General features: G+C 48.3%; 9 protein-coding genes across 9 annotated transcripts; 4 read left to right on the forward strand and 5 right to left on the reverse strand.

Moving 5' to 3' along the window:
* Positions 1-517: 517 nt before the first annotated feature.
* Positions 518-1,419, reverse strand: BKA67DRAFT_677468 (uncharacterized protein; the record flags this gene model as incomplete). Its single annotated transcript, XM_046108823.1, has 3 exons — positions 865-1,419; positions 662-832; positions 518-585 (listed from the first exon to the last, which is right to left on the reverse strand). Exons 1-3 carry the CDS (start codon positions 1,223-1,225, stop codon positions 518-520), a joined length of 600 nt encoding a protein of 199 aa, XP_045959182.1. The 5' UTR covers positions 1,226-1,419.
* A 97-nt stretch (positions 1,420-1,516) lies between these two features.
* Positions 1,517-3,234, forward strand: BKA67DRAFT_566606 (uncharacterized protein). The gene is made up of 5 exons (XM_046102903.1): positions 1,517-1,940; positions 1,992-2,096; positions 2,150-2,538; positions 2,595-2,662; positions 2,714-3,234. Exons 1-5 carry the CDS (start codon positions 1,614-1,616, stop codon positions 3,166-3,168), a joined length of 1,344 nt encoding a protein of 447 aa, XP_045959183.1. The 5' UTR covers positions 1,517-1,613; the 3' UTR covers positions 3,169-3,234.
* A 3,206-nt stretch (positions 3,235-6,440) lies between these two features.
* BKA67DRAFT_536205 (uncharacterized protein) lies at positions 6,441-7,216 on the reverse strand (the record flags this gene model as incomplete). Its single annotated transcript, XM_046100123.1, has 3 exons — positions 6,441-6,689; positions 6,906-6,946; positions 7,015-7,216. The coding sequence occupies 3 exons, from the start codon at positions 7,214-7,216 to the stop codon at positions 6,441-6,443; spliced, it is 492 nt and encodes a 163-aa protein (XP_045959184.1).
* A 1,445-nt stretch (positions 7,217-8,661) lies between these two features.
* On the forward strand, positions 8,662-9,492 carry BKA67DRAFT_646553 (uncharacterized protein; the record flags this gene model as incomplete). Its single annotated transcript, XM_046105912.1, has 1 exon — positions 8,662-9,492. Exon 1 carries the CDS (start codon positions 8,866-8,868, stop codon positions 9,490-9,492), a length of 627 nt encoding a protein of 208 aa, XP_045959185.1. The 5' UTR covers positions 8,662-8,865.
* Positions 9,493-11,918: 2,426 nt separating this feature from the next.
* On the reverse strand, positions 11,919-14,975 carry BKA67DRAFT_516759 (uncharacterized protein; the record flags this gene model as incomplete). Its single annotated transcript, XM_046097847.1, has 2 exons — positions 11,919-13,336; positions 13,397-14,975. The coding sequence occupies 2 exons, from the start codon at positions 14,973-14,975 to the stop codon at positions 11,919-11,921; spliced, it is 2,997 nt and encodes a 998-aa protein (XP_045959186.1).
* A 2,756-nt stretch (positions 14,976-17,731) lies between these two features.
* BKA67DRAFT_291633 (G-protein alpha subunit-domain-containing protein) lies at positions 17,732-20,685 on the reverse strand. The gene is made up of 3 exons (XM_046096017.1): positions 19,854-20,685; positions 18,578-19,729; positions 17,732-18,447 (listed from the first exon to the last, which is right to left on the reverse strand). Exons 1-3 carry the CDS (start codon positions 20,309-20,311, stop codon positions 17,895-17,897), a joined length of 2,163 nt encoding a protein of 720 aa, XP_045959187.1. The 5' UTR covers positions 20,312-20,685; the 3' UTR covers positions 17,732-17,894.
* Positions 20,686-20,872: 187 nt separating this feature from the next.
* BKA67DRAFT_566612 (uncharacterized protein) lies at positions 20,873-21,358 on the forward strand. Its single transcript, XM_046102904.1, has one exon. The coding sequence runs from the start codon at positions 20,913-20,915 to the stop codon at positions 21,096-21,098; it is 186 nt and encodes a 61-aa protein (XP_045959188.1). The 5' UTR covers positions 20,873-20,912; the 3' UTR covers positions 21,099-21,358.
* Positions 21,300-22,104, forward strand: BKA67DRAFT_677476 (uncharacterized protein; the record flags this gene model as incomplete). Its single annotated transcript, XM_046108824.1, has 3 exons — positions 21,300-21,386; positions 21,523-21,582; positions 21,625-22,104. Coding segments are annotated over 3 exons (285 nt in total), but the record flags the coding sequence as incomplete, so codon positions are not given.
* A 441-nt stretch (positions 22,105-22,545) lies between these two features.
* BKA67DRAFT_536209 (uncharacterized protein) lies at positions 22,546-23,460 on the reverse strand (the record flags this gene model as incomplete). Its single annotated transcript, XM_046100124.1, has 2 exons — positions 22,546-23,041; positions 23,102-23,460. The coding sequence occupies 2 exons, from the start codon at positions 23,458-23,460 to the stop codon at positions 22,546-22,548; spliced, it is 855 nt and encodes a 284-aa protein (XP_045959190.1).
* Between the last annotated feature and the right edge of the window lie 690 nt (positions 23,461-24,150).

Below are 24,150 nucleotides of genomic sequence, written 5' to 3' on the forward strand. Positions count from 1 at the left end.
TGCTAGTTGTGATTGTGCGCAGCCTAACTTCAAACGCAATGCCAGTTGTGCGGGTCGTTTCTAACGTGAGCGGCACACATTGGTATTGGGTATAGTATTTCGCGCAGACAAGGGAAGAAAGATCTTCGAGGTATCGGAGGTCAAATCGGTCAATAGCCGCCCCCCTTCCCTAGATCGACAGATTACCAAATCGACAGAACGAGCATTCTGTGTTCCATGGTCTCTCGCAGCTACCAATGAAATGTGCCCCATATGGGCCATGCGGCTTATCGAAGCATTGATGCTCATGTAACCTGAGCCCAATCAGGCGCTGTCAAGACTAAATACATTCCTGAATGGGCAAGTTAGGCCGGGCATTGGCCAGACCATTGAGTTCGCATTGACCTTTGACGGATCAAAGCGTCGTGCGATAGACAGTAAATGAACCATAAGCAGATTCGAGGACGCAGATTCGAGATCTACTGCCGTGGAATGACGACACTAGTATAATTGGATTATTACCATGGAGATATTGCCATTAAACAATTATGATTGGGACATCAGGAAGTTGGATCTCGGGTGGCTGAAAGTGTCCAGCCATACTATCTGAAATGTGTCAGTTTCTGCTTTGCACGTCTCCTCGGGAACTTGCAGTGTTACAGTTTCAATCTTGTACATTTACCATTTGTTCGCACACTCTCTACTATCATCGGTGTCCTCATATGGTGGCTGACTTGTCTGAGAACATCAGATGCATCGGTGAGAACCCGTTTCAGGGTGAAGCCCCACCAGATAAGATAGCGATGTGGCCCCATGCAATTCACACTGAGCCGCCGGGCGCGATGGCTTAAATCTGTATTCACAATCGCAGGTGTTCATACTTACCCCGCCATATGGTCCACCACCATTGATTTATCCCTGGTAGTTCTTCATCCTTGAACCGCTCAAACCCTCGGTAAACGTAGAACTTTGCGCGCGGGCCATGGCCTCTCAGACAGCCAGTATAACTTCGATGCCCAGAAGTACAGCACTTTCGAGTAGCCGCGGTTTGCTTGACCACGCCACGCTCGAGAAATATCGAAGACAATAGCATGTAAAACCCAGTTGTGATCTTATCTTGAACAGCCACAATGCTTAAGCACTCGGGGCCAAGCCTTTCAAGCTGCATAGTTTTCGGGCAGCCATCCAATTTTGGTCCCATCACCACCCATCCTCCATGCGAGATTCCAGAGGCTCTGACAAACATGCAACGAGAAGATCATGCCGTGCATGATGCAGGTGTCAAATCTAAGGTTGCCATCCACATGGATGAGGAATGTGTTGTAATCCGAGATATAGATATAATCCGGAACGATTGTCAATAAGTCATTTGCAAACGTTTGATCGCTTGCCATGAGTTTTTGAACTTTTCGAAACAACCGCAAGTCACAACCACTCAATATGCCGTCCTTACAACGCGTGATAGGCTTCACGGCCTTGGCAACAGTGACTGGATTGGCCCAGGCGGACGCCGAAACTTTCAACATCACAACGGTCTTTGACACCACCCCAGACTGCGCAGTATGTTCTCGAACGTCACCTTAGGTCGAGGACAGCAGTATCTAACTACTAGTCATTTCATATAGTCACCTTGCATGATCCCAATATTGCAATCGGCCAAGTGTTTATCAGGCGCGGAAGAGTTCCTTGCGGATTGTCTCTGTAACAACATCACCATACAATCGGACATCAACATTTGCGTTCAAGTCAATTGCAACTCGCTCCTTGATCAAAAGAAAGCATTCGCCATCGAGAATCAAATCTGCGCGGGATATCCGATTGAGTCGCGCTCCCACGTTGCCCTTATCACCGCCGTTGTCGCTGTCGCAATCTCCGTTCCGGTCGTGATCGCGCGATGTGCCACGAGGATCAAGTTGACGAAAAAGCTCTGGCCAGATGACTATATGTCTCTATTGAGTCTGGTATGTGCCCACGGAGACTTCAAATCATGTCACCAATCTAATGCTTTCCAGGCTGCTTTTTTGACCATCGCCTTTATACAAATCTTTACCACTACCATTGGCAGTGGGAGGCACTATTGGAATACAGACCTCGACAATTTTTCTCTGGATCGCCAGGTATGACTCTTTTGATGTATATACTATTTGAAGACTTCACTGATTTGTGACAGTTGTTCTACGCTGCGAAGGTGTTATACGTCTTCGTCCAGTGTACAGGAAAGATAGCAATTTTGCTTTTGTACCAAAGAGTCTTGGTAACTGCAAGCAGCGCTCAATGGTTCAGAATAGCCGTGAAGGTTATGCTCGTGCTGACCTTCACCATCGAGGGAACTTATATCTTTATCATCGCCTTCCAGTGTCTTCCAGTCGCTTCGTTGTGGGACCCATCGATCACGGATGTGAAATGTCTAAACTCCGGCATCGCATTCACGGCTGGTGCCGTCCTGAACATTTCGTCCGACGTCATATTGATGATTCTTCCCATCCCTCCTCTTTGGAAATTACAGACCAGCCTGCGGAAACGGGCTGGAGTTGCAGCCATGCTAGCAATTGCATCATTGTGAGTAGTTTTGCAGCACAGTTGAGCGTGGAGTCATTGGGACTGATAAAAGTTAGTGGCATTATTGCAAGTCTCGTTCGCATCAAGTACCTTGTGGCGGGTGGTTCGATCTTTGACGGTAGTTGTAAGTAACTAAATTCGCACTGATCCAGATGACACGACTAATTACCTACAGACTACCAGATCGATGTGTTTGCTTGGAGCCTAATTGAGCTCCTTTGCGTCGTAGTATGCGGCTCGGTCCCGGCTTTGAGACCATTATTTGTTCAAACATTATCGGCCATTAGATCCACAGTATCGAGCACGATTCAGAGATCCCGTGTTTCTAGGTTGTCCAGGGCAAGCCGAACATCTGAAGTAACTTCAGCCCGGGTATACAGCGCCACGGTTAAGAGTCATGCCACAAGCGAAGCATATTCATTATCACATCTCTCGACGACGAACTCGACAAGAAACTGGAAGGATGAAATGGAATCTCCTCTTGAGAGAAGCCCAATCATGGTGCGACCAAGAGCTGACAATCTTGTGGACATGGAAGCGGCATATATCGGAGCGAGGTATACGTCTACCAGGCCTTCTTTGTGTGGAAGTGAAGACAATATGATAAGTTCCACACCTCGTAGGAAGTGAAAAGCGGATTGCGATAGCATGTACTCTAGGGAATGACTTCATAACTATTTGTTGATTTGTGATCGGCCCCTTCTATGACCAACCTTGGCTGGTACACTCTTGCCGTGCTTCGTGACAATCTGCGACGATTAACTCAGACCACTCATAAAAAAACAGAAAACTTGATGCTTTCTCAAATGATGATCACGGTATAAAGTCAGGACTCCTCTAGAACTGGGTTCCAGCGTTGATAGCTTCGTGGCTCTACTTATTCTTGCCTGCGATGACTTGAACTAGCAGGGTATATGTGAGCTCCAAATCATCTCGCCAACGACCCAACCATGTATCCCATATATGGTTTGGGGGGAGGGGGCAAACACTGGCTGCACGGACAAATGCCAGGCTACTGCTTGAACGATCTTGCCTCCCGACGAGATTCTTCGTCTAGTGTACCGAGAGTATTCTTGAAATATGGGATATCAAAGCGCTTTTGGTCACATAGAGGAGCTTCGCCGGACCTGTGGTGTGATGTTCATACCATATATGCATTACATCACCATTTATATGTAGACATTGCCCAGCAGTGAGACCGTTGACGATGACTTCTGCGGATAGTACATGTACAAATCGGACGTATGCATAAAAAGGTGCTCGATAGTATATGTGTCGCTCAGATGACCTAGCACGACTCGCGCGGACGGAATTTTCCCTGAAAATTAGCACCACGCTCATTATTTCGTTCAGGTACGCCGAATTTCCATTTAGGATGTCATTTCTACCGGGAATGAAATGAATCAATACCCGAGCTGCTAATGGCAGTGTTGCAAAGTTTTCCCCTTGCAATTGGGCCAAATCTCAAAGTGCTTCCCAACAAAAAAGTGATGCAATGGCGCGTCTGCGATTCCTTATTTGAGACAATGAGCACGACTTCCGCCGCTCATATATTTACCGTTCAGACACTGTGAAACATGCTAACTTTTGATGACGAAAGATCGATTGCCGATAGAAATTTCTGATGCTACCATGCCGCAAACTTTGAACCGCTGTGGTGTTGTCGAGGCTAGGAAGTAATAGACCCTGGGAATGGTCTCGGCAGTGATGAACGTTCATGATCGAACCTATTCGAATAAGTGACGTCTCGTTGAAATAGGGCCTCAGTCACCTACCATCTATATAAGAAGTGTGCTACCGCACACATAGCTACCTACTGATACTCACCAAGTGATCAACGAATATACTCCTCATAACTTCATCCTACCTTAAACCCTCTCTTTGAGCACCTTTGCTTAGACTGCAAAGGATGGCGCAGACTTCATCAGCACTTTTGTCAGCTATGGTGCTGCACCGAGGCATTGCTTGGATCGGAACATGTGTCACATACTACACAAGATTCCTACTCATGCAACTCTGTCAGCTTGATAGTCAGATTAACCCAAGTCAACCGCGTATTTTTGTGTGTTACAACACACCCCTTGAACCCCCCTTCCGTAATGAACCAAACAACTTCAAATAACATTGCAGATATCCAGACGTATCTAGTCGTCATAGCCCCAGGCCCAGTCCGAGAACTCGGAACTCGCATCTCACAAACGCTAGCCCTACGATGTCTCGATGAACCATAGTTGCAAAGCGACTGCGACCCTCAAATCTCTTTGAGCTCACTGTCGTCATCTATGTATGCGGCACTGGGTTGGGTGGCATTGCTATGTGAATATAGCAGAGCAACTGCTCCTGTCGTCATGTTCCGTTCCAATTGAGAAAATAAATTAGTTCTTAATATATAAGCCTAGCCCGCTAGTTTCAGCAAGAAATGTTGGTCGGCCTGCTCTCACTGAGACAAAGGGCAAATTAAAACTTACAGAGACTCAACATGACTATGAACTATGATCAAAGAGCGGCTGCTGCCGTTATGAGATCTTTCATGAGTCTGAATGAATACGTGGTCTGTTCGCCTTTTGATTGATCAGACGCTGGAGGATTGGAGAGGAATTGCCGTATTACCTTGGCCGATGGTTCTTTATGGTGTTTTGTAAAGTGGTGCCAGACGCTGAATTTCACACTATGCTCATTTATAAACCGACTATGATCTATGGCTGTCACAAATCCTTTTGCCAACAGGTTCACCTTGCGGTTGCTATTTAGATTCTTGTTGAGAGGACTTACAATGAAGCCTGGCTCTAAGAATCAATAGTCATCGTCTCAACATGAATTCCTGTGCCGCATAGCGTCTCACTATTCATTATATTAATACTCGGTATCTTACTGTTCATATAATGGGGAGCCGGAGTGCAAGCTCTTATCCGTCAACTATCAAGGGATTGCTGCTGGCACAAGATAAAGTCCTGCAGCCATCGTCTCAGTCAGAAAATTTTCACAGCTTTAATTGCACCTGTAGAGTCCATTGCAACCCGTAATGGTGTGAAATTATCCGCACGTAATGTGTGAATCTCTTAAGAATATATGGTCTTGATATGTCTGTGTCCTGTGGGTGGTATGATAGTGCTCATAATCATAGGTATTAACGGCGGCCTCTGTAGGCATATCAAAACTTTTTCTGAAGAAGAAATGACGACCTCACGACATTTTCAAAATGAATTTCATCCAGCAATTACGTTGGCAGGCTTCGGAGTATTATTGACTTGATCCTTGACAAGCTTTTGGATTTTCTGATGACCATACCAAAATACGTTCTCTTAGCTCTTTGACCCTAGGATCAATGAGCCATTGATGATCCCATGCGACTTGCTTTCTTTCAATGTAGGCATGAAGATAGGGTATTCCTCATGGTCCTCTCCTGTAAATCTAACCTTGATGGTCTCTTCGAAATTGCTTAGGGCAAAGCGAAGCCATTTTTGATCCCATCCACCACGGCAATTTGCCATCCTGTCTTGAAGGTATTTCGAAAAAGCCCTGCTCAGATAACTACTGCCGCACAGCTCACCTGAGTCCTTTGCAGCACCAGCCAGCATGATCACAGGATTCAAATACTCGACTGAGTAGGATGCGAGGTCCACAGTATTGTAATATGAGACATAAGTAAGTGACATGCACTGTAGAATGATACTTGGTCAAGGCTTACCCTCCTCCTGCGTCGCAGATGATGAATGTATCACCTATCTTCAGCCCTAGCGTAGGTATTGTGTCCAACGCCAAATGGCGGCGGCTTCGGGTTCGGAGATGATATGTAGCCGGGATCCTTTCCCCATCCCAGATTGCTCTGCACATTCACAAGTCCTGTCCTGTTCCTTGTGGTCCCATATTGCCGGGACGGTGATGATGTGCTCCCTGGGGAGTTATTTCACAAGCTTGTAGACCGATGCGAGTTGTTCATCTAAATGGCCCTTGAGGCTCTTGAGGTAGTCCACGACAAGTTGCTCATAATTGCTTATTGTATTCAATGTTGGAAGAGCGGTGGAGCTGCGGTACTTTCTGATGAGCTCGGATGCTGTGGCGCGACGTTTCTCATACTCGGGGCAGAGACCCAGCTTAAACCACTCATGGAGCTTAACGCCTTTCTTTGCCTCCTTTTCTGCCTGAAACCCCTATTTTAAATTACCGGTCGATCCACCGTTATCATATAACAGGACCCGTGCGAACAAAATTATATGGAACATAGGACTTTGTAAAAGTAACTCACGTCGGGGCTTTATCTGCTGTACAAGCTCCTATCCCCCAATGATTTACAACGTTGAGCTTGTCGGGCTAATATTCCAAAGGATGATAAGTATATAACATTTTCGACATGGGCCACCGCTTACCTCGTCCGTGTTGGCATAAGCGATTCCTGAATAGGTTGTTCCTGCAACAACGGTAACATCAGCCCTAAGCCTCTTCTAAGTATTTTTCGTCACATTCTTGCTATCATACCAAAATCGATTGCTACAACAATCTTCAATCGGCCTTTTCTCAAGCCGCTTCGTTGGTTGGGCAAACTTGTCGCCATTGAAATAAATTTGACAATGCAGTTCTTCCAGTGTGTGACGCAACCGAGAGTTACTATTCTAACACGATGAAGCAGCTTGGAATTTCTGGCTGGGCAAGATCTTTTATCTGTCGTTCCTTTGGCCATCCTCTTCCTCTTCGTCCCATATAGAAGTGTGAGGCTCTCAGCCCCCAAATTGGCGTTGGTAAATACTCTGACCGGTCACTGAGTGTTTTCGGTGAGTCCGTAGATAAGAGCCCACTTAGTATTCAAGGCTTGACAAGGCGATGACTGCCCAATAAGATCGGGCCGGTTTTACCAGCCGACACCCTCTTTTATGCAGTTGAGAGCCAAGGACGATGCGGGAACCATGCCTACCTATTACGGCTGATTGAAATGCTACACTGCGTTGTTATCATTACATTTAGTTCGAAAAGTTTGAACACGTCATTTGCAAGTCCTACCCGACCAATTTAAACTTCAAATCCATGGTTATTAGGATGTTGCTGATTACTTTTATTCTCCTGTATCCATTAGCCACAAGCCTAGTCTCCTTTTGCCTCGCCTTTTCGTTAAGCACTATGGCTGTTGTCATAGAAAGCGACATAGCCCTTTGAAGAGCCTAATAAAAAGAGAGGACAATGGCCTTATCTGTACTCTAGCTGTCTTCAATACTAATTGCGGCTTCAATTTTCTCCTTGTATTTGTCTTGATATCTAGAAATTCGCCGCGGCCACTCATCGATCAGCCATGGACTACGAAGTTTCAGATGTCGAAGTGCCCGACATGGATGCGGACAGCGTTTCGAAGCAACAATAGTATACTGCAATGGCTACTATCATGATGCTTCGAGGCACAGAGGACTAAATCATGGAGACAGAAATAAAACTGGAATTGAGAATCTCCAGCGCGCCATCCAACGATGGGCTAAGAGAATCAACCAACATCAGAAAGGAATCTCAAAAGATTACAGACAGGTTTTCACCGAGGCATTTCAGCTTAGTGACGAAGATGATCAAAAACTTGTTTCGACCCTTAAGAACGTTGGTATACATACTGGAACGGCCGTGGGGAGAACTCACCGTGGATGCAGTGGCTTGGCAGTCTTGAAACATGCATATATATAGTCTTCTGACGCGGCATTTGGGCATACCTGGAAAAGGCCATTTTCAGCAAGGAATACCCCGTTGGAGTGTCACCTGTTATCATTGAAGCATTCAATGAGATTTTGTCCGCCATGAAAAGTGTGGACAGTGTGGACGGAGATGACGGTACGTTTGACCACATTCGCAGAAACTACTGGATGCCGTAGCTAACAAATCCACAGACCATATATATATAGCCAATTAATGGAGGTCGGACACTATCACAGCCTCAACAAGAACGAACGGTTTTCGGCAATTCCAAGAAGACGAAAAGCAAACATAATTTGAATATTTTGAAGACCATATTCTCATGTTACTATGGAACAAAGATAAAGTTGTGGAGCCGCATCCAAAAACACTTGAGATGAATATCTTCGAACCGGCATTGAGCTTACACCAAAAAATAATATGCTCTTCGTACGAATATAAGTTTTGTACACCCAAACACCGAGACCTTGTGCGAGGAGAGATTCCCGATGACTCGACCAAACTTCAGGACATCGCCAAATGGAGACCAATTCACAGAGACGAGATTGGAGGTGTTTCCCAGTGCCTCTACCCCTCCATACACAGAGTAGAGGTGGAGAATAATGAGCACGTTCTCGTGTCTGAGGCGGTTGTCCTGGCGTTGACCATCACGAAGGTTTGAAGATGCCCCGAGTCGCAAGTCGCACCCAGCGACCGGAGCCTTCGAGAACATTGCACGAAATCCCGCAACAGAGCCCTGAGCAAAATCACCCAAGTAGCCCTAACAGACGTTTTCGAGTGCCTCATAGATCAGAGACGGATGATCATCACAGGCGTGGATCTATCGTGACCCCACATACAGATGATAATATTAGAACTTCCCGACGAGCCAGTACTGCGCCTCTATCCAGCTTTTCTACCTTAACGAATGGCCTCGAGCTTATGAAAACATTCGCAAGGAAGAAGCGTGATAAAGACGAAACGCCATCTGAGGATCCCTCTTTGGACACGAGAACAGACCACGATGGGCGGAGCTCAGGGCCTAATGTCGGTTCCTCAAATCGAAACCACTCCTTAGACCGGGGTCAGCGCACAGCTCGAAACAGTGACAGACTCAAGGCAAAGTCTCAGCCTGCATTACGAAGACCATCATTTGTTCAATCACCCTCGCCAAACAAAGTGAGCCCAATATCGAGAATAGAAATTATGGGTCACCGACCAGTCACAATACATCACCAGTGCGTCGCAGTGGGCATCATGGCAACAGGCCACCAAATATATGTGAAGAAAGTGATTCGAATCAGAACATAGAAACCAAATCTTTGTGGAAGCTATGGGAGGGATGGATGTAAAATATATAGTCCATAGGGAGCCTGAAAATCACCCGCATCTTCTCACGAGTGAGTTTAGAGAAAATCACAGGAGATAAGATATCTGATAGTCATTGAGGTTTACTCTCAGGAATAGATCATACCTATGGTGACGATTTATGTTTAGTGTGTTGATCAAGAACTAAGCCGCCAGGAAATCTTTGCGCAATTCTCCTAAAATTGCATACTGACTGTGATTGCCTCTTGGCAATAATGCTCATCAACATCTGGGGCTGCGCATCACTCTTTCCGGGTAATGTTTACGAGAAAGAATTAATTAAGACTCTAGACGATTCGCTGGACGTGTTTTACACATAATTGGCATGCTTGCAGTGTCACTTTTAAAGTATTGTGGACACTGTAAACTGCCCGAAGCTTGTTCGATAAGACCATTCTGTACGTCATTGCAAGCTTCAAGGTGGGACCACGTGCGCTATCATCTGATTGTCCCCAGCCGCCTACAATATAGCCCGCCCTATCCGACCTAGAGTAATTAACGGAGTGACTCAAAAGCGAGATCAGGCACAGCTACGAGCCATACGAGAAGGAGAGGGAGCAATGAAAATGTCGTGGTTAATGCGTAATATTACTGCGCAGAGACAACACAAGTACTACAAATTATGCAACCTAATGTAAGCAGAAGAACTTACGCGCACGAGACGGCACGTAACGTAGCCCACGAGGCACAAGTATATGTATTATTAGTAACGGCACCTTCGATCCATTCAAAGGAAAAAAAGACTCGCCCGAATCCATCCTGTCCTATGAGACCTTTACATCAATAGAGAACCGGGTCGAAAATAGACCCAGGGCAATACCTGCGACCAGCACAGGAGGTTTCGGTCTGTTTTCAATTTGGTTTACACACAGATATTATTTTCGCATAAAGGTGGGTAAAGTGGCTCAAGGGGGCCCAAATCCATTAGGTCCGGAGGCCGAAAATGAAAGTCCCTAAACCAGTCAAAACGGTTTCAGAACAGACGCCCAGTATTGCTCGTTCCTCGCTGGCCTACAGACGTATCTAACGGCAGCTTATTTGGGTACGGCTTAGCAACTACTGGGTCCAGCGCTTGTGCCAAACCTTTCTGACAGTAGGTTCTTCATTGCTAGCACACAGAGTGTTTGCAACCAGCAAGCCTATCGCCCATTGTATCATGATATGCATGATATAGGCAAGAAGCACTATCTGTTCTTCTGGCAGGGACGCTCATGTCTGGCTGGCAAGGAGGTGGAGATGGCCACATCGAGCGTTGCATCGATATTGACCATTACATGGACGGTGGTGCCGAGGTCGGTACTGCTCTAAATCATGGCGTGTAGGATACTCTAGTAAGGGAATGGACGGCAAAACATCAAGTCAGCATGGAAAGTTATCACAAAAGAATTCAGTATCGAACATTTGAAGAAGGAAGTCGGACAGTATTAGAATGATCAGACGATCGCCTTTAGATGCTTCTCGTAAATGTTCATCCTTAATAACAGTATCCGAAGTTGAGATTATCGAGATAGCAGACGCTGTAATGGCGACCACACTTCTCCAACCAGACTCCACCTTAATAAGATCACCAAGGATAGTGGAGCACTCCAAAATATACAGTCGCCACGAGGAGGCAGCACTTCCCAGATTCGGACCACTCATGAAAGCCGCTTACATTTTTAACTCGTCGCGTAGAGTACGTGACGAGTGAAGCTGAGTGAAATATATGTGGAGCCTGCCATGTCATATTTTGCGCCTCCCAACACTCATTCCGAAAATATACGTTTCAGCCTCAAGGCAATGGCTATCGTCAAATCGCTCAAGTAGTCATGATTAGCTTAGCCGCCTAAGAATTGCTATTCTATGATATCGATTTCAGCAATGCTCTTCGCACCATCACGGCATGACTATTATAGTCCGATCTTTCATAATAGCCGGTGTATATATGATTATACGTTACGTTGCGTGCTTGATCCTGATCACAAGCAACTGAACAAACATGCTATATTGGAGAAAGCTGTAATTGCAACTTCGTGACGAACTCTAGTAGCAAAGACGCTCGAAGAATGTATTGGGTGTTACAGCTCATGCGGTTAGCATTGGGCGGTGAAGAGCGGTAGCAATTGCGGCTCATCTTGTATGTAACTATATGATGACTCGATGTGGGAGCAAACCGAAGCAGACGATTGCCAGGCATAAAACTCGGGGACAGACTCGTGGACAGACGGGGACAGACTCGGGGGTAGAGTCAAGTAACCCGTATTCTGAGAAAGTTGTCTAGAACACATCAAGTTCCTGCACCGTTCTTGCACCACCGAACAACAGTGATGCCGCTTTGGTGTGGGGTTGAGGTTTCGACCTCTATTCTGAATGTCCGCATTGTAGCATCTTCACCCTGCATTCCAAACGTGAGAAGAGTGTTCGTGTACAACCTTGAGGAGTTCACTGATAACATAAGGTTTGGTGACGACAGCATCAAACCCACACTCCTGTGCCTCCTTGACTTTCTCCATTTGTGCGTTGCCAGTCACGGCGAGGACCGGGATGTGCGCATGTAGCATGCCTTCCTGCTGAAGCTGTCGTATGCGGCGGACGCACGTCTTGCCGTCCATGATGGGCATCTCGATGTCAGACAATACCAAATCAAATCGTGGCTGGGCGGGTCGAGCAAGGGAACAATTCCACGCAGAGCCCATGATTATAGCTAATGCTTCTTCCCCATCATTCGCCACGGCCACCTCGTAACCATGTTTGATGAAAAGTTTTTCCAAGAGTCTTTGGTTAATGAGATTGTCCTCGACGATGAGCAATTTCTTGACAACCCTCTCCAAAATCAAAGATGGGGGCGGCAACAGCGGGTCCGCCTTCGCGAGCTGCTCGAGTTGCTCATGAATGGTGATGATCTCGAGCTGCCCATGTGATTCTAGTGGTGGGGTCGCGACCTTCAGGTGTTGGATGGGAGGGAGCGACATCTTGTCAAGTATCGGGATTTCGCTCGTTTGGCAGGAAACGTCGCGGCGCGTTTTGACGTGGAAACTGAAAATGCTGCCGTGACCCTGTTCCGTCGAGAGCCCGATTCGGCCCCCATGCATCTCTGTGAGCTCCCGCGAGATGAACAGGCCAAGGCCAGAACCGCCATATTTGGCGTGCGTGCGGGGCGACGCCTGTGAGAACTGTTTGAACAGTCGGCTAGCTTCCTGTTGCGTCATGCCCGGCCCCGTATCCTGTACGGAAAAGGACACATATAGAGGCTCGCCCGCTCCCCATTCGGCGTTGTTGGTGGGGTCGCAATAACCCGTCCTTGAGGGGACATAGCGCACATGAGGATCTTGCTCCTGTCCGACGAGAGACGCGTCCACACTAAGCCGGATGTGCCGCTGCGACTCGCTCTTGAGGAATTTGATTGCGTTGGACAGTAGATTCACCATCACCTGGGTGATGCGGTGCGGATCCAGCAATACTGTCTCGACGCCTAACCGCCGATAATCGTCTCCCAGATGGACCTCGAGGTCGATTTCGGACGTGCGGAGTTCCGAGGAGAATATTGCGACCACCTCGGTGACCAATTTCGCGGGGTTTGTGCTGATGGGGAAGATTTGTAAAAGGTTCGAGTCCAGCTTAGACAGCGTAAGTACATCGTCAAGTATTCGCTTCTGATGGTTGCCGCAGTAGATGATGGTTGTTGCCATCTCTATAAGATAGTCTATTTGAGAGGTGGCCTCAAGGGATACCAGAGGGCGAGTGCTGAGTTTGGTCAGCTGATCCACAAGCTCGCAGGCACTGTGAATAATTGCACTGAGGGGATTTCCTGCAACATCATCAGCTTCGGCGATCGACAGTCGATAAAATGAAACCCATCGATACTTACTTAGTTCATGTGATGTAACGTCGAAAAAGTTCTCTTGCTGCCGCCTGATCTCCAATGCCTCGGATAACCTTTCAGACTGAATGCTCTCGGCCCATTTCAGAGATGATACGTCTACCACGCACCCGATGACGCCGGTCACCTCTCCTTCCTCTGATATCTCGGGGTAGGAAGTGGCTAAACACCAGGTTCGGTCTAGTGACTCGTGCCTCCCACGAGGTGCCCACGGTCTCTTGAACTGAACATCAAAGCTTGGTGGGCAGTCGCTGTCGTCATTGACAACCTTCTCCCAAACAGAAATAACGCGATCCAAACAATCGGGATGAACCACATCTGTCCATCCCATCGGTCGTGCTATGGCTTCTTGTGACACGCCCGTGAGATCCTCAAATGCTTTGTTGTAATACGTCATGATCCCCTCTCGGTCGTATGTGTAAATTCCTATCGGTGCCTTCTCGCTGAAGTGCCAGAATCTCTTGTTCATCTTGGTGGCAAATTCATGTTCGAGACGAGCCTTTTCCTTGGCCATGTTCATGATGTTTGTGATGGAGCTTTCGAGCTGCCTTGCCAAGAGCTGAATGAACGACTGGAGATCTTCGTTGAACTTTCTCATGGGGTTGATGCCAGTGATCAGCACGGCCACTACAGCACCATCGAGGTTGCATCTCAATGCCTGGATGACAACCTCTCGACAGGGTCCTCGGACGCCGTGTTCTTGGAGGTAGGCGCGCAAGGCTTCGGACAAGCTGCCATCTGTCATCGACAACAGGGTGGTTACGCCAGTTGTCATGGTTCTGTGGATTGCTGCATCTAGCTCGGGGTGGCTTCCTAGCCTGTCGGCCATGCCATGTGTGATCTCAAGGTTCAACCGTGCTGATGCTGATGTGCCAACTGAGAGCTTTACCTCATATGCAGCTGCGAAATAGATGTCATCTTTACACTCGTCAAGTACAGCCATCAGTGATGTCCATATGTCCGATAGAGCTGTCGAATGCGCCAAACGGTTGCTCATGTCTGCCAAGTTCATGATTCTCTTCTCCAGAATGACTTGGCGAGTGGTCTCATGAACGTACACCCACAACCCCGCCACTGATTCGTTCTTGTCGAGGATCGGCAGGAAGGTCAGATTGGCGTAGATCTGTTCTGGATACCCACCGCGCGCCCAAATTCGCGAGATATTTTCGTGCTGAATTGGCTGACCCGTCTGCCTGGTAATCCAAAAGAGCTTTTTATAGACCGGGAAGACCTCTGGCCAGTTCTCGACCATTGGGCGTCCTAGGGCTTTCGGATGTCTGCCCTCGATCATGATCGAGTAGGGTTTGTTGTAGAGCATAGTATAGTCACTGCCCCACAACAGACAGGTAGGGTCGGGTGATGCAAGTGCTAGCTGATACGCTTGTCGAAGATCATCAGTCCATGTCTCGATTGGGCCACACGAGGTTGATGCCCAGTCGTGTCGGCGAACCCATTTCAAGTACTCGATATCACCAAGGTGGCCGTGAGGTCGGACAGACCCTAGCGATGTGTGCTTGTCTGGACCGATCCGACTTGTTTGCTCGGTCGTTTTGGACGGGTCGCCCATGGCTTCGATTGGTGGCAGAGTATCGAGGAGTTCGACCTCGTCGAGAACAGTCATTACGACCCATCGGCTTCCAACAACAATCGGGGACCATCGCATTCCACTATACAAGGTCGAATTGCCAACAGGCGGCCAGAGATCTTCATCACTATCTCCATTTCCATCGCCGGCCAGCCGGGCGAGGATTTCTGCAGGTACGGGGTGTTTCTGTCTGTGGCCATCTGTTACGCGCTTGTTTACGGAGGCATGATTTCGCAACGCCAGGTTGGCGTAGTCGAGCGTCAAGTCGGTCTTCGAATCGGAGAGATGCGATATGAATGAAGGGCGTGGATCGGCGTCGAGATACTCCGAGAGAAGCAACAAGGGAGATACGTCATTGCGCTCGGATTCCACCATTACTTCTCCGGGGGAAGCGCCTCTAGAGGGCGAAACGGGCGCACGTTATATGATCCTGCTGTCCTGCTGTCCTGGTGGTCCTGCGTTCGATCTTGAACAAAGGAAATGCGACGTCGAGAGACAACCCAAGCAACATTTCCACCAGGGTTTGCGGACTGACGAAAGACCGACGATAACAAAAACTGAGCTTGATTTCCCCAAAGTTTGGAGGAGTCTCAGAGTGCGCGCTCACCCGACGCTAAGGCAACGCCAGTCCCTTGTAATAATAATCTAGGTTAACCTACGCCTCGGGACGGCCACATGGTTCTGCATGGGTACTACCGGTGGCATGGTTACTGGTCGCATGGTAATTTGTGGTCAGCTTGGCAATCCGTGGTCGCATTTGGGATCATTTGTTTTCAACACCGTACGGCACGCTGCAGAGACCACTAAATAAGAGATGAGAAGTTGGTCTACGGAAGCACATACAGTCTGCCTGCACAACAATTTACCCTGATCGCCCTGCGAGGTCAACGAGTTCTCGGGGACTCAAGCTGTTTGACAAAGCTTGCCAGAGTTCTTCTCTGAGAACCGTTTTATGGCAAGCTTGCTGTCAGGAGCCAAGGCCACCCTCTACTCCAGTGGAGTTGTTGTGCAAAGTGTACGCCGCCGTCCATGTCCTCGCGCGTTTAATTCCATACCTTCTTGGGCAGACCGAGCAGCAGCAAAAAGAAGATGTTCAGCATGATTCTAGTCTTCCATAAACTCCTCGACCGAACCACTCCTGCGCATCTCCTCTCCTGCTCAAATGCTCGCGTTTCGGTTCGATTGCTTGTTTATTGAGGCCCGCGCCCCGGGCTTTAGCATAAGGTCCGCGTAGCCATTTGCGGGGAGGCTATTCGGGGGATGTCTTTGGCGGTCGTGATTTTGTGATTTATTAGACACGGCTTTTCGCGAAATGCTGTTCAGGGTGTCATCCTGACCATGATGATCATGATGGTCACCGACAGCGGGACTTTCTGGCGAGTCTGGCGGTGGTCTAGTCTCGGGAGTGGCAGATTGACAATGACAATTGATTGCAGAGTTCTGGCGTGTTAGCTAGGCAAGCTGTGGGGGATGCACGCCTCGGGAAGAATCTCTGACCACCCTTACAGCAGACTATGCCACTAATGGTCAGGCGTCAGGAACAGGCTTATAGCGCTGGGCCGATCTGCTCGGCCAGGTCCGCTGAGCACAATTGATTTTTGTGGTGAGTCAACTTATTTTAAGCCAGACGAAAGCGTACAGTGTCGATGCACTGGCGCAGTGCCGGCTGAGTCTACAATTCAAGCTCAAGCTTTCATTGCTTTGGCAGTCTTCAATAAAACTGCCTCGCCCACCGGACGCATCGTGCATGGAGTGAATGCTTACAGTGCGTTCATTGAGTTCAGCGCCCCAGTACTCCCCTCCCTGTATCATGCGCATCAGGCTGCCAAAGTCCGAAATACTCTTACAGCTACTGAATACAAGCCCTCTCCTCAACGTAGAATTCAACACGCTGGCCCATCTGTCCGACGTCCAATCCTTGACCACATCTCCAATACATGTCGTGTGCGCAACAGCATGATGGGCCACTGTAAATCCGTCCTTCCCGTTCTTCCCATCCAGAATAAGGGCGCCGAACGACGATGCTACAATCTACTCAGAGCTTTCGAAAGGGTGGCATGCCTCCAGAGATGGTCCCGTGCCATGGCTTCTATATAAAAAGTTAGTGGTTGGACATCAACCCATCATGTCCCCAAGACTTACTTTTTTTCAATCAAGATGAGCAGTCAATCTCATGCGGCCAGATCGTTCCGTGCTCACAGACTAGATTTCCTCCTTGCCATTTTCGATCAAAGTCTGGAAACACCATCCATGCGCCGAATGATAGGATGTCTGCGAAACCCATGGTCATACTAATGGTCCAGGACGGGGGACATCTGCAGAGGCACACGGACAGGGCCTTGATCCTTACACCACCTCGCCAGCCACTGTTTAGGTGTTGTCGGCAGGCCGTAAGGCTTCCTCTTTCGACCCGTGAGATCTCCTTTCGTTTGTATCCTCTTGCAACGATGGTGGCCGCTTCTCGTGCGGGATGGTGTGCCGAGGGTCTTTCTCTCAGTTCGGGAAGCAGGCCAGCTTCACTTAGTTCGACACCGTCCATAACGAAGCTCAACTCCATGTGCTCCAACAGGAATTGAGAGCCGAAATGCTTACATGCCGAGTCAAAGCGCTTACAGGTACACCCGTATTCGCCCCGAATGATTCCTAGTATTTTGAGCTTATATCCTCTGACGAAAGATATGTGAGTGATGTAGAAATACTGCGATACATCAGGACTCTTCGATATCGGACTGAAAACCCCTTGGAGAGGCCATGGCTCCCGGGCGCGTATTTCAAACATTGCAGAGCCGGCGAGGCGAGAACTGGAAGTGCAAAGTCCAGACCTCCAGTTCATGAGATCTGGCGACATGTGTCGGTTGCAGGGTCGAATCACGTGTTGGCCTTTTCTTCTTTTTCTCTTTTTTAGAATGCCATGATTCCGTCTTGTATTGTTTTCCTCAAGATTAGCTCCCGTATCGCAGACAGAATCATCCCAATCACCTTTCCTCCATCGGTCTGTATGGAACATAATGACACAGATAGGCGATCAGGCTGAAGCTCTTGAAATTTCCCCAACATGGATAATGCCGTTCTCACAAGGTTGCCGCTGATTGTCCCAGCGGCCTCGTCGGCCATACGCACGTCAAGGAGAATCATGATGTTCGTGTCCGAAAACCAAGGCGATTCTACCAAGTTTTTTGCCTCCTGCATGGTTTCGATCATCTGTCCTGCTTCGTGACACTCTTCGAGGTCGACGACGAAGACGATGAGTTGGGCAGCCTCAAACTGGTGCATCCATTTTCGGGTCTTCCCGGTCAGTCCGCCCACGTCCACGAGTGCCATGGCGAGATTTTGATCCAACACTTCGACTGTAGGAGTACCTCGTGTGTCGGAGTGGAAAGTTGTCAGGCGGAGGATGTCTAGGTCTGTCGGCACATATTCGGCTGCTGATATACGTGATAAAGAGTCAAAATAACTGTAGCAACCGTGTCAGCCTAGATCTGCGCATTTCTGTAGAGCAGCTATTCCCTTATCGTCTTAGATTCCCAGACTCTCAGATTGTCACCTCATACTTCCCGTCCTCAAGGGGCCAGGATAATACTTACTATTTGCCAGGTCCAGGCCAAACCCCAATGCGTCCGGGATAACACTGTCGTATCAGGTCCTGGACAAGTGGATCCTTCAGTATCGTCCGTAGACCCTCCACGAATCTCTTGTCCAGCTCTTCCGCTGCCCAATGGGGTTTCGAATCGCTGTTGCTGTGATAGGTCTCTATTGCGTCCACGTAACCCCACAGATATTGTGATTCCGAGCGCAGCTGAGCGTCGCGCATCTGCTCAACGAGTACCAGCGCGCACTCTTTCAGGTTTCTCAAAATCACATCTCTGTAGTCATCTAGTTCCTGAGCCGTGTGCGTCTTCTTGTCTTTCATGTGTGCAGCTGTCATTAGCTGAGACCTCGACTGGGACCCAAAGAGCAGGACCTTGGACTCGTACGGTTTCTTGCGTCTCTGCTCTTGCTTCAATACGTTATCAATAGCACGAGATCGTGTACGAAGGGTTCTATCCTCGTTCATTTCGGTCGTAAAACGCCGACGTCTCCATATGCTCTTACTTGACGAGTCATTGCTGCGCGTCCAGCTTAGAGTACTCGGGCTAGACACTGAAAGTGAGTCATTGGCTGTGGCGGAGTACAGGCTTCCGTCGGTCGGGCTGACGATGAATTTCTCCTTGGTCTCGACTGGGGTCATCCATTTTCCTTCTACAGGAATCTTCTCGATCACATCAGTCGGGTCCACTGTAAATTTTTCTTTCGTTTCGACGGGTATCTCGCTGGTGTCGTAAGCAACAAGCTTGTCATTTGTTATGATCGGTGGCAGTATGAAGAACTTTTCCCTGGTCTCGACCTGGTAACCATCTGCTGAAAACTTGTCCTCTGTGTTCACGTAGGGCGTGGCGGTGTTCAGAGCTTTCCGCTCCGTATCTTCTTCCCGCGACTGCCTTCTCAGAAAACTACGGGACCACTGCTGGTAAACCTGCGACACGAAGAGCTGCTGGTCGAAATCGAATTTCAACAGTCGCCTGGATGCGCCGCCAAAGGATGAGCCAGATGAGGAAGCTGACGATGACGATGATGACATGACGAGTGAGTCCGTGTCCCTGTGCATGAACAATGACGATGTGTTGTCCTCCATAGCCTCCAAGACGCGTCGTGTTTGTGGTGTTGCCAGTAGCGCCTCTTGTTGTGAAATTGCAGCACTTGATGAGGAACTGAGTTAGCCGAGTCCCATGCTCATAAACAAGGACATTGGTTTCACAGGCACTATCGGTCCCATCGCCATGAGCTTGCGAGGGGGTGCTAACTGGTTTGTGGAAAGCTTACGTATTGCAGGCCGTGAGTAAAAGTGTCAGCGCCGACGTCTGCTGCTGAATCATGAGCTGCAGCTTTTTCAGGTTTCTTGTCCTCAAGTTTCTCATCTTAGGGAATAATCTGGAGAAGCCCGGTTTATGTCCTGTAGTCGTCTGCTGGAGCTGGAGCATGTCAGCATCGACCTTTATGATGAGCAACCGGCAACAAGCGATACATCGGTCCAGGCCGAGCACCAGCTGGTGATGCATGTTGGGTAGCCCGAGCTGCGATGATAAAGATTGCTCAATCCAGACGTTGGTCTGGCTCATAGCTCCCCTTAACGTCAGCAGCTGATTTTCCAGTGCCAAGACCGTTAGATCATCGTCTCCCCATTGCCGTCGCAGCTCTGCCACGTTCAAAAGTGTCTTGCCAAGCGCCCTCAGCAGGTTTGACAGTGTGCCCGCTGTTTCCAGGATGGTGAGCGAGTTCATGTTAAGTTTCGCAAACAGAATTTCAACATTATCGGCGCGCTCATTGCGCTGGCAGGCCAAGATACTTTGGAGAGGATTGACAGGATTGCCAGAACTGCCAGTTTCTTGATAAGAGCGTTGGGGGCGGGGAAAGCCTGAATTGAACGCAGGGGCAATGCGTAACGTGCAGATATCGGCTTCGGTACCTGTTAAGGCCGCTGACACGTGGGTTTTAGCAGGGGGTATGATGATTGGCGAATTCGCGTGATACAACAAGTGATTTCTACCAAATATGGCGATATAGCGTTATGGCGTTGTGGCGATATGGCGATCCGACACTACACAACCATTGGCACAAGATGGCAGCTGCTTAGGCTTTTATTTCAGAGTTCATAAAGTTACATAGGATTTTGATTGCTGAGGCACTGGAGTTAGCACCCGAAAGTTCGCCACTTTTTGCGGCGCCCCAACTCCCTACAGTTGGAATGCTAGTCGATGGATGCCTTTTGCGGTGCAGTACAGTGGGGGCGCAAATGTACTCGGTCCAGCCACGCGACTTTTCGCGTTCCACGCATAGTGCGCAATCAACCCTTCCTTTTCATTCCGCTGTACAACCACCAAAATGGACTCTGAATTAGACAAAATTCTGGGGATATTGCTAGAAGGTCATGAGAAAGGTCAGGACTTCTCCCCGAAGAAGAAAGCCTTCGCGTTGGGATTGTATTATGGTGGTCAATCCCAACATCGCGTCGCGCGAAGATTCAAGACCGGGCGATCCAGTATACAACGCTGGGTAAAACAGCTATAAGACCACGGCTCTTTCGAAAAACGTCCGGGAAAAGGCAGGATAGGCTTTACCAAGCGTTAGAAGAGGTAAATGTACGCTGTTTGTAAAAGGAACCGACATTTGCCATGGCTAGCAGTCCTTAAAGCTATGCCATGGCCCGATTCTAAGCGTACGGTCAAGCGAGTCATCCAAGAGTACAAATTCGGTAAATAGAGGGCCTAGAAACGAATCCCTTTGACAAGTAAGGATGCGAAAGGCCGTATAAACTTTAGCAAGTGGGGTTTAACTCATTTAAACGAAGTGTTAACCGTACGTATCGTGGTAAAGTTAGACCCTCGTTGGCGCTATGTATAACCAATTCGAATAGATGGTATACTCCGATAAGTCTTCTTGCTAGAACTTAACTAACAGCCTAACCGCGTGGGTTTTTCGATTTCCGAGCGAGAAATATAATAAAGAATTTGTTAATCTTAAGAACCACGTTAAAGCAAGTATTATAATTATGGTATAGGGTGCTCTTTAGATAGAAAAGGTGGAAAGGGAGTAGGTAGTATGTCGAAGTCCATTAATAATAATAGAACGTAACCCTCGACCACTACGTCCTAGTCAAACCCGACGTGGTTATACTTCGTTAAGCTATATTAATACTTTAATAAAAGGCCTTTTACCTAAGTATAAAGATTAGTACGTTTTTTAACAAGATAACGCGCTAATATATACATCTAAAGAGATATGGGATTGGTTTATAAAAAGTGGAATCTGTATATTCGAAGACTAGCCACCTTATAGCCCCGACCTTAACCTAATCGAATATATACGGGTTGCTTTAAAACGTAATTTACGTAGGATATATCCTAACTTATGGGACCTTAAGCAAAACCAGCTCGATATCGCATATTTCAAGACTTACTTAGTCGCGGCGTGGAAGGCGATTCCCGACCAGTATATCGTAAAGATTATACTAAGTATGGAGAAACGGATGCACGCCGTACGTCGCGCACGGGGATACTATACCAGCTTTTAATTGCCATCTTCAGGACTTCAAAATGCATGTACTATTATATTAATTGTAATTAAATTGACTGCAAAACGTATAAGTGACGTTGTGTAAGCCCTAAAGGCCCTGTAGGAAATATCGGGGTGGACCGAGTAAATTTGCGCCATATCTGTAGCTGTTCGTTCACGAAGTTGCGCCAGCAATCAGCGAACAGCCCTCATTTAAGCTCGACAACACTAGATCCCTGGGAACACAATGCGACGAGCTGTAACATATGCACGCAAAGAGCGCAGGGTGGCGGATATGCCTTCCCTGTGAATTGGCTCGAGCCGAAAAAGAAAAGAAAAAACCCCCCGTTCGATTCAAGTACGCATATGATCGTTGGAATTGATACGTCGTTTTATCTGACTCTCCAGACTCTCAGCTTGGTCAGTACGCTTGAGCAACACGCTTAGACTAGAAATGGCAAAATTACCAGTGTATCATCTTCCTTAGACATCCCCATCCCCGTCCTCGCCTGTTGCTCGTAACTTCATCGAGCTTTCTCAATTGTACAAGAACTCCCAGAAGGCTAGCTACAACTATGCCTTCGAGCCTTAAGCTGTGCTCTGTATCTGGTAACAGCAGCACTCCTTCGCTATACGTGAGTGATAGAGACAGTTCCCAATGCTTGTGGTGGTAGATGGCGCAAATCGTTTTCCCTACAGTTTCGTCGATTCGATACAGTGTGTATCGCAGTATCCCATCTTTTGGATCTATCTGCCATTCCAACCTTACATATGGTACATGCTCCCCAGGCTTCTCCGTGGTTGTGTTCAATCCAGTCAGAGCGAAGTAAGGATGCTTGATAGACTTCCTGCCTCTGGTCGAGTTTGCGATAGGAAAAGAGGTGGACATTTTCATGGGCCCCTCTCCCGACTTGATGGTGACGGCGGATGTGTCATCGAAAGAGTTTGATGTCATGTTGCTGGCCATAATAGTTAGCAAAGCGCTTACAAAGGGGAGTAACGAAGATATTTGGTCCTACAGGTCGACATGTTCACCGCGCGACGCCAGTTCTCGTTTGCATAGGTGTATCTCTACGTCTTCTTCTTCTGATCTTCGTATATCAGCGAGGTATACTGCTTGGTCTTCCATGCGATCTCCATGAGGCGTCTCCATGGAGCCGAGCGTGGTCGTGTAGACAGTCGATCCAAGCAGACAACCCTGAACGGCATCGCGATAACGGTGCCCAACCTCGTAGATAGGCAGATGAACAGTGTTGTCGTAATGACGGGGAATATATAAAACGCGAGACAAGTGGGCTGGCGCTTGAGACGGCCTGCGGCCCATTTGATAATCAAAATATGCGGCGGTGCGATTTGATCTCTCGGGTTCGGACGACATGACGATGTAATACTGGTGGTGCTGTTGGGTAGAGACTACTTCTCATGCGGTAAAGTTTCAAGGAGAGGGCGACACTATATAAGTTGAGGTGAACGCAACAACAGTTATATGTGCCTTTAGCCGTCCAATTTTCTTGGCGTTCATACTGAATCGCAGACAGCACGAGCCAATAGCACGGCTTGGTTTTCCGACAAGCCGGTGGGAGTGAGGTGGTGTGACTCAAGGTTTCAATATCCACCGGCTGACTACGATGGACTCCTAGAACGTTTGGCAGACATGAGTACCGAGTTATTCGCGTGCTTCACTACGTAGTCGATCAACAAGTTGTCTCTTCCACGCGTGTGTTTGCCCGCAAATAGCCATGGCAGTCCAGCGTCTCCCCAGCATTCATCGGAAAAGTAACTTCTTCTAGGCTAGCGCTGTCAGACTCTATCTCTACTAGCGCCCCCCACCTAACAGGTCAGGTCAACTCACAGGATCCTGGCAGCCTAGCAGCGCTGGTGACACGGAAAATTGTGCACCTGGTCGTTGGGTAAACGTAGGGGGATAGACGTGGTACAGTGTACTATGGTAGGGGTGCGCAATCTTCCGTGTCACCATGCCTGGGTTGGGCATAAGGGATTGCCCACATAGCCTCTCAGGCTGTGCGCATGATTGTGACAAGACCGCCTGATAGGGAAACCTGCCAAA

This window comes from Truncatella angustata (genome assembly GCF_020726525.1).
Source record: "Truncatella angustata strain MPI-SDFR-AT-0073 chromosome Unknown BKA67scaffold_4, whole genome shotgun sequence".
Taxonomy (NCBI): Eukaryota; Fungi; Ascomycota; class Sordariomycetes; order Amphisphaeriales; family Sporocadaceae; genus Truncatella; species Truncatella angustata.

What these genes read in the sequence shown, in the direction of transcription:
- BKA67DRAFT_566606 (XM_046102903.1), top strand. Translation starts at nt 1,614, where the DNA reads ATGATCCCAATATTGCAATCGGCCAAGTGTTTATCAGGCGCGGAAGAG. An exon ending in ATATGTCTCTATTGAGTCTG is followed by an intron (nt 1,941 to 1,991) that starts GTATGTGCCCAC and finishes AATGCTTTCCAG; the next exon opens with GCTGCTTTTTTGACCATCGC. An exon ending in ATGCTAGCAATTGCATCATT is followed by an intron (nt 2,539 to 2,594) that starts GTGAGTAGTTTT and finishes GATAAAAGTTAG; the next exon opens with TGGCATTATTGCAAGTCTCG.
- BKA67DRAFT_291633 (XM_046096017.1), bottom strand. Translation starts at nt 20,311, where the DNA reads ATGAACTCGCTCACCATCCTGGAAACAGCGGGCACACTGTCAAACCTG. An exon ending in TTACTCACGGCCTGCAATAC is followed by an intron (nt 19,730 to 19,853) that starts GTAAGCTTTCCA and finishes TTCCTCATCAAG; the next exon opens with TGCTGCAATTTCACAACAAG. An exon ending in TGGCCTGGACCTGGCAAATA is followed by an intron (nt 18,448 to 18,577) that starts GTAAGTATTATC and finishes CGGTTGCTACAG; the next exon opens with TTATTTTGACTCTTTATCAC.
- BKA67DRAFT_566612 (XM_046102904.1), top strand. Translation starts at nt 20,913, where the DNA reads ATGGACTCTGAATTAGACAAAATTCTGGGGATATTGCTAGAAGGTCAT.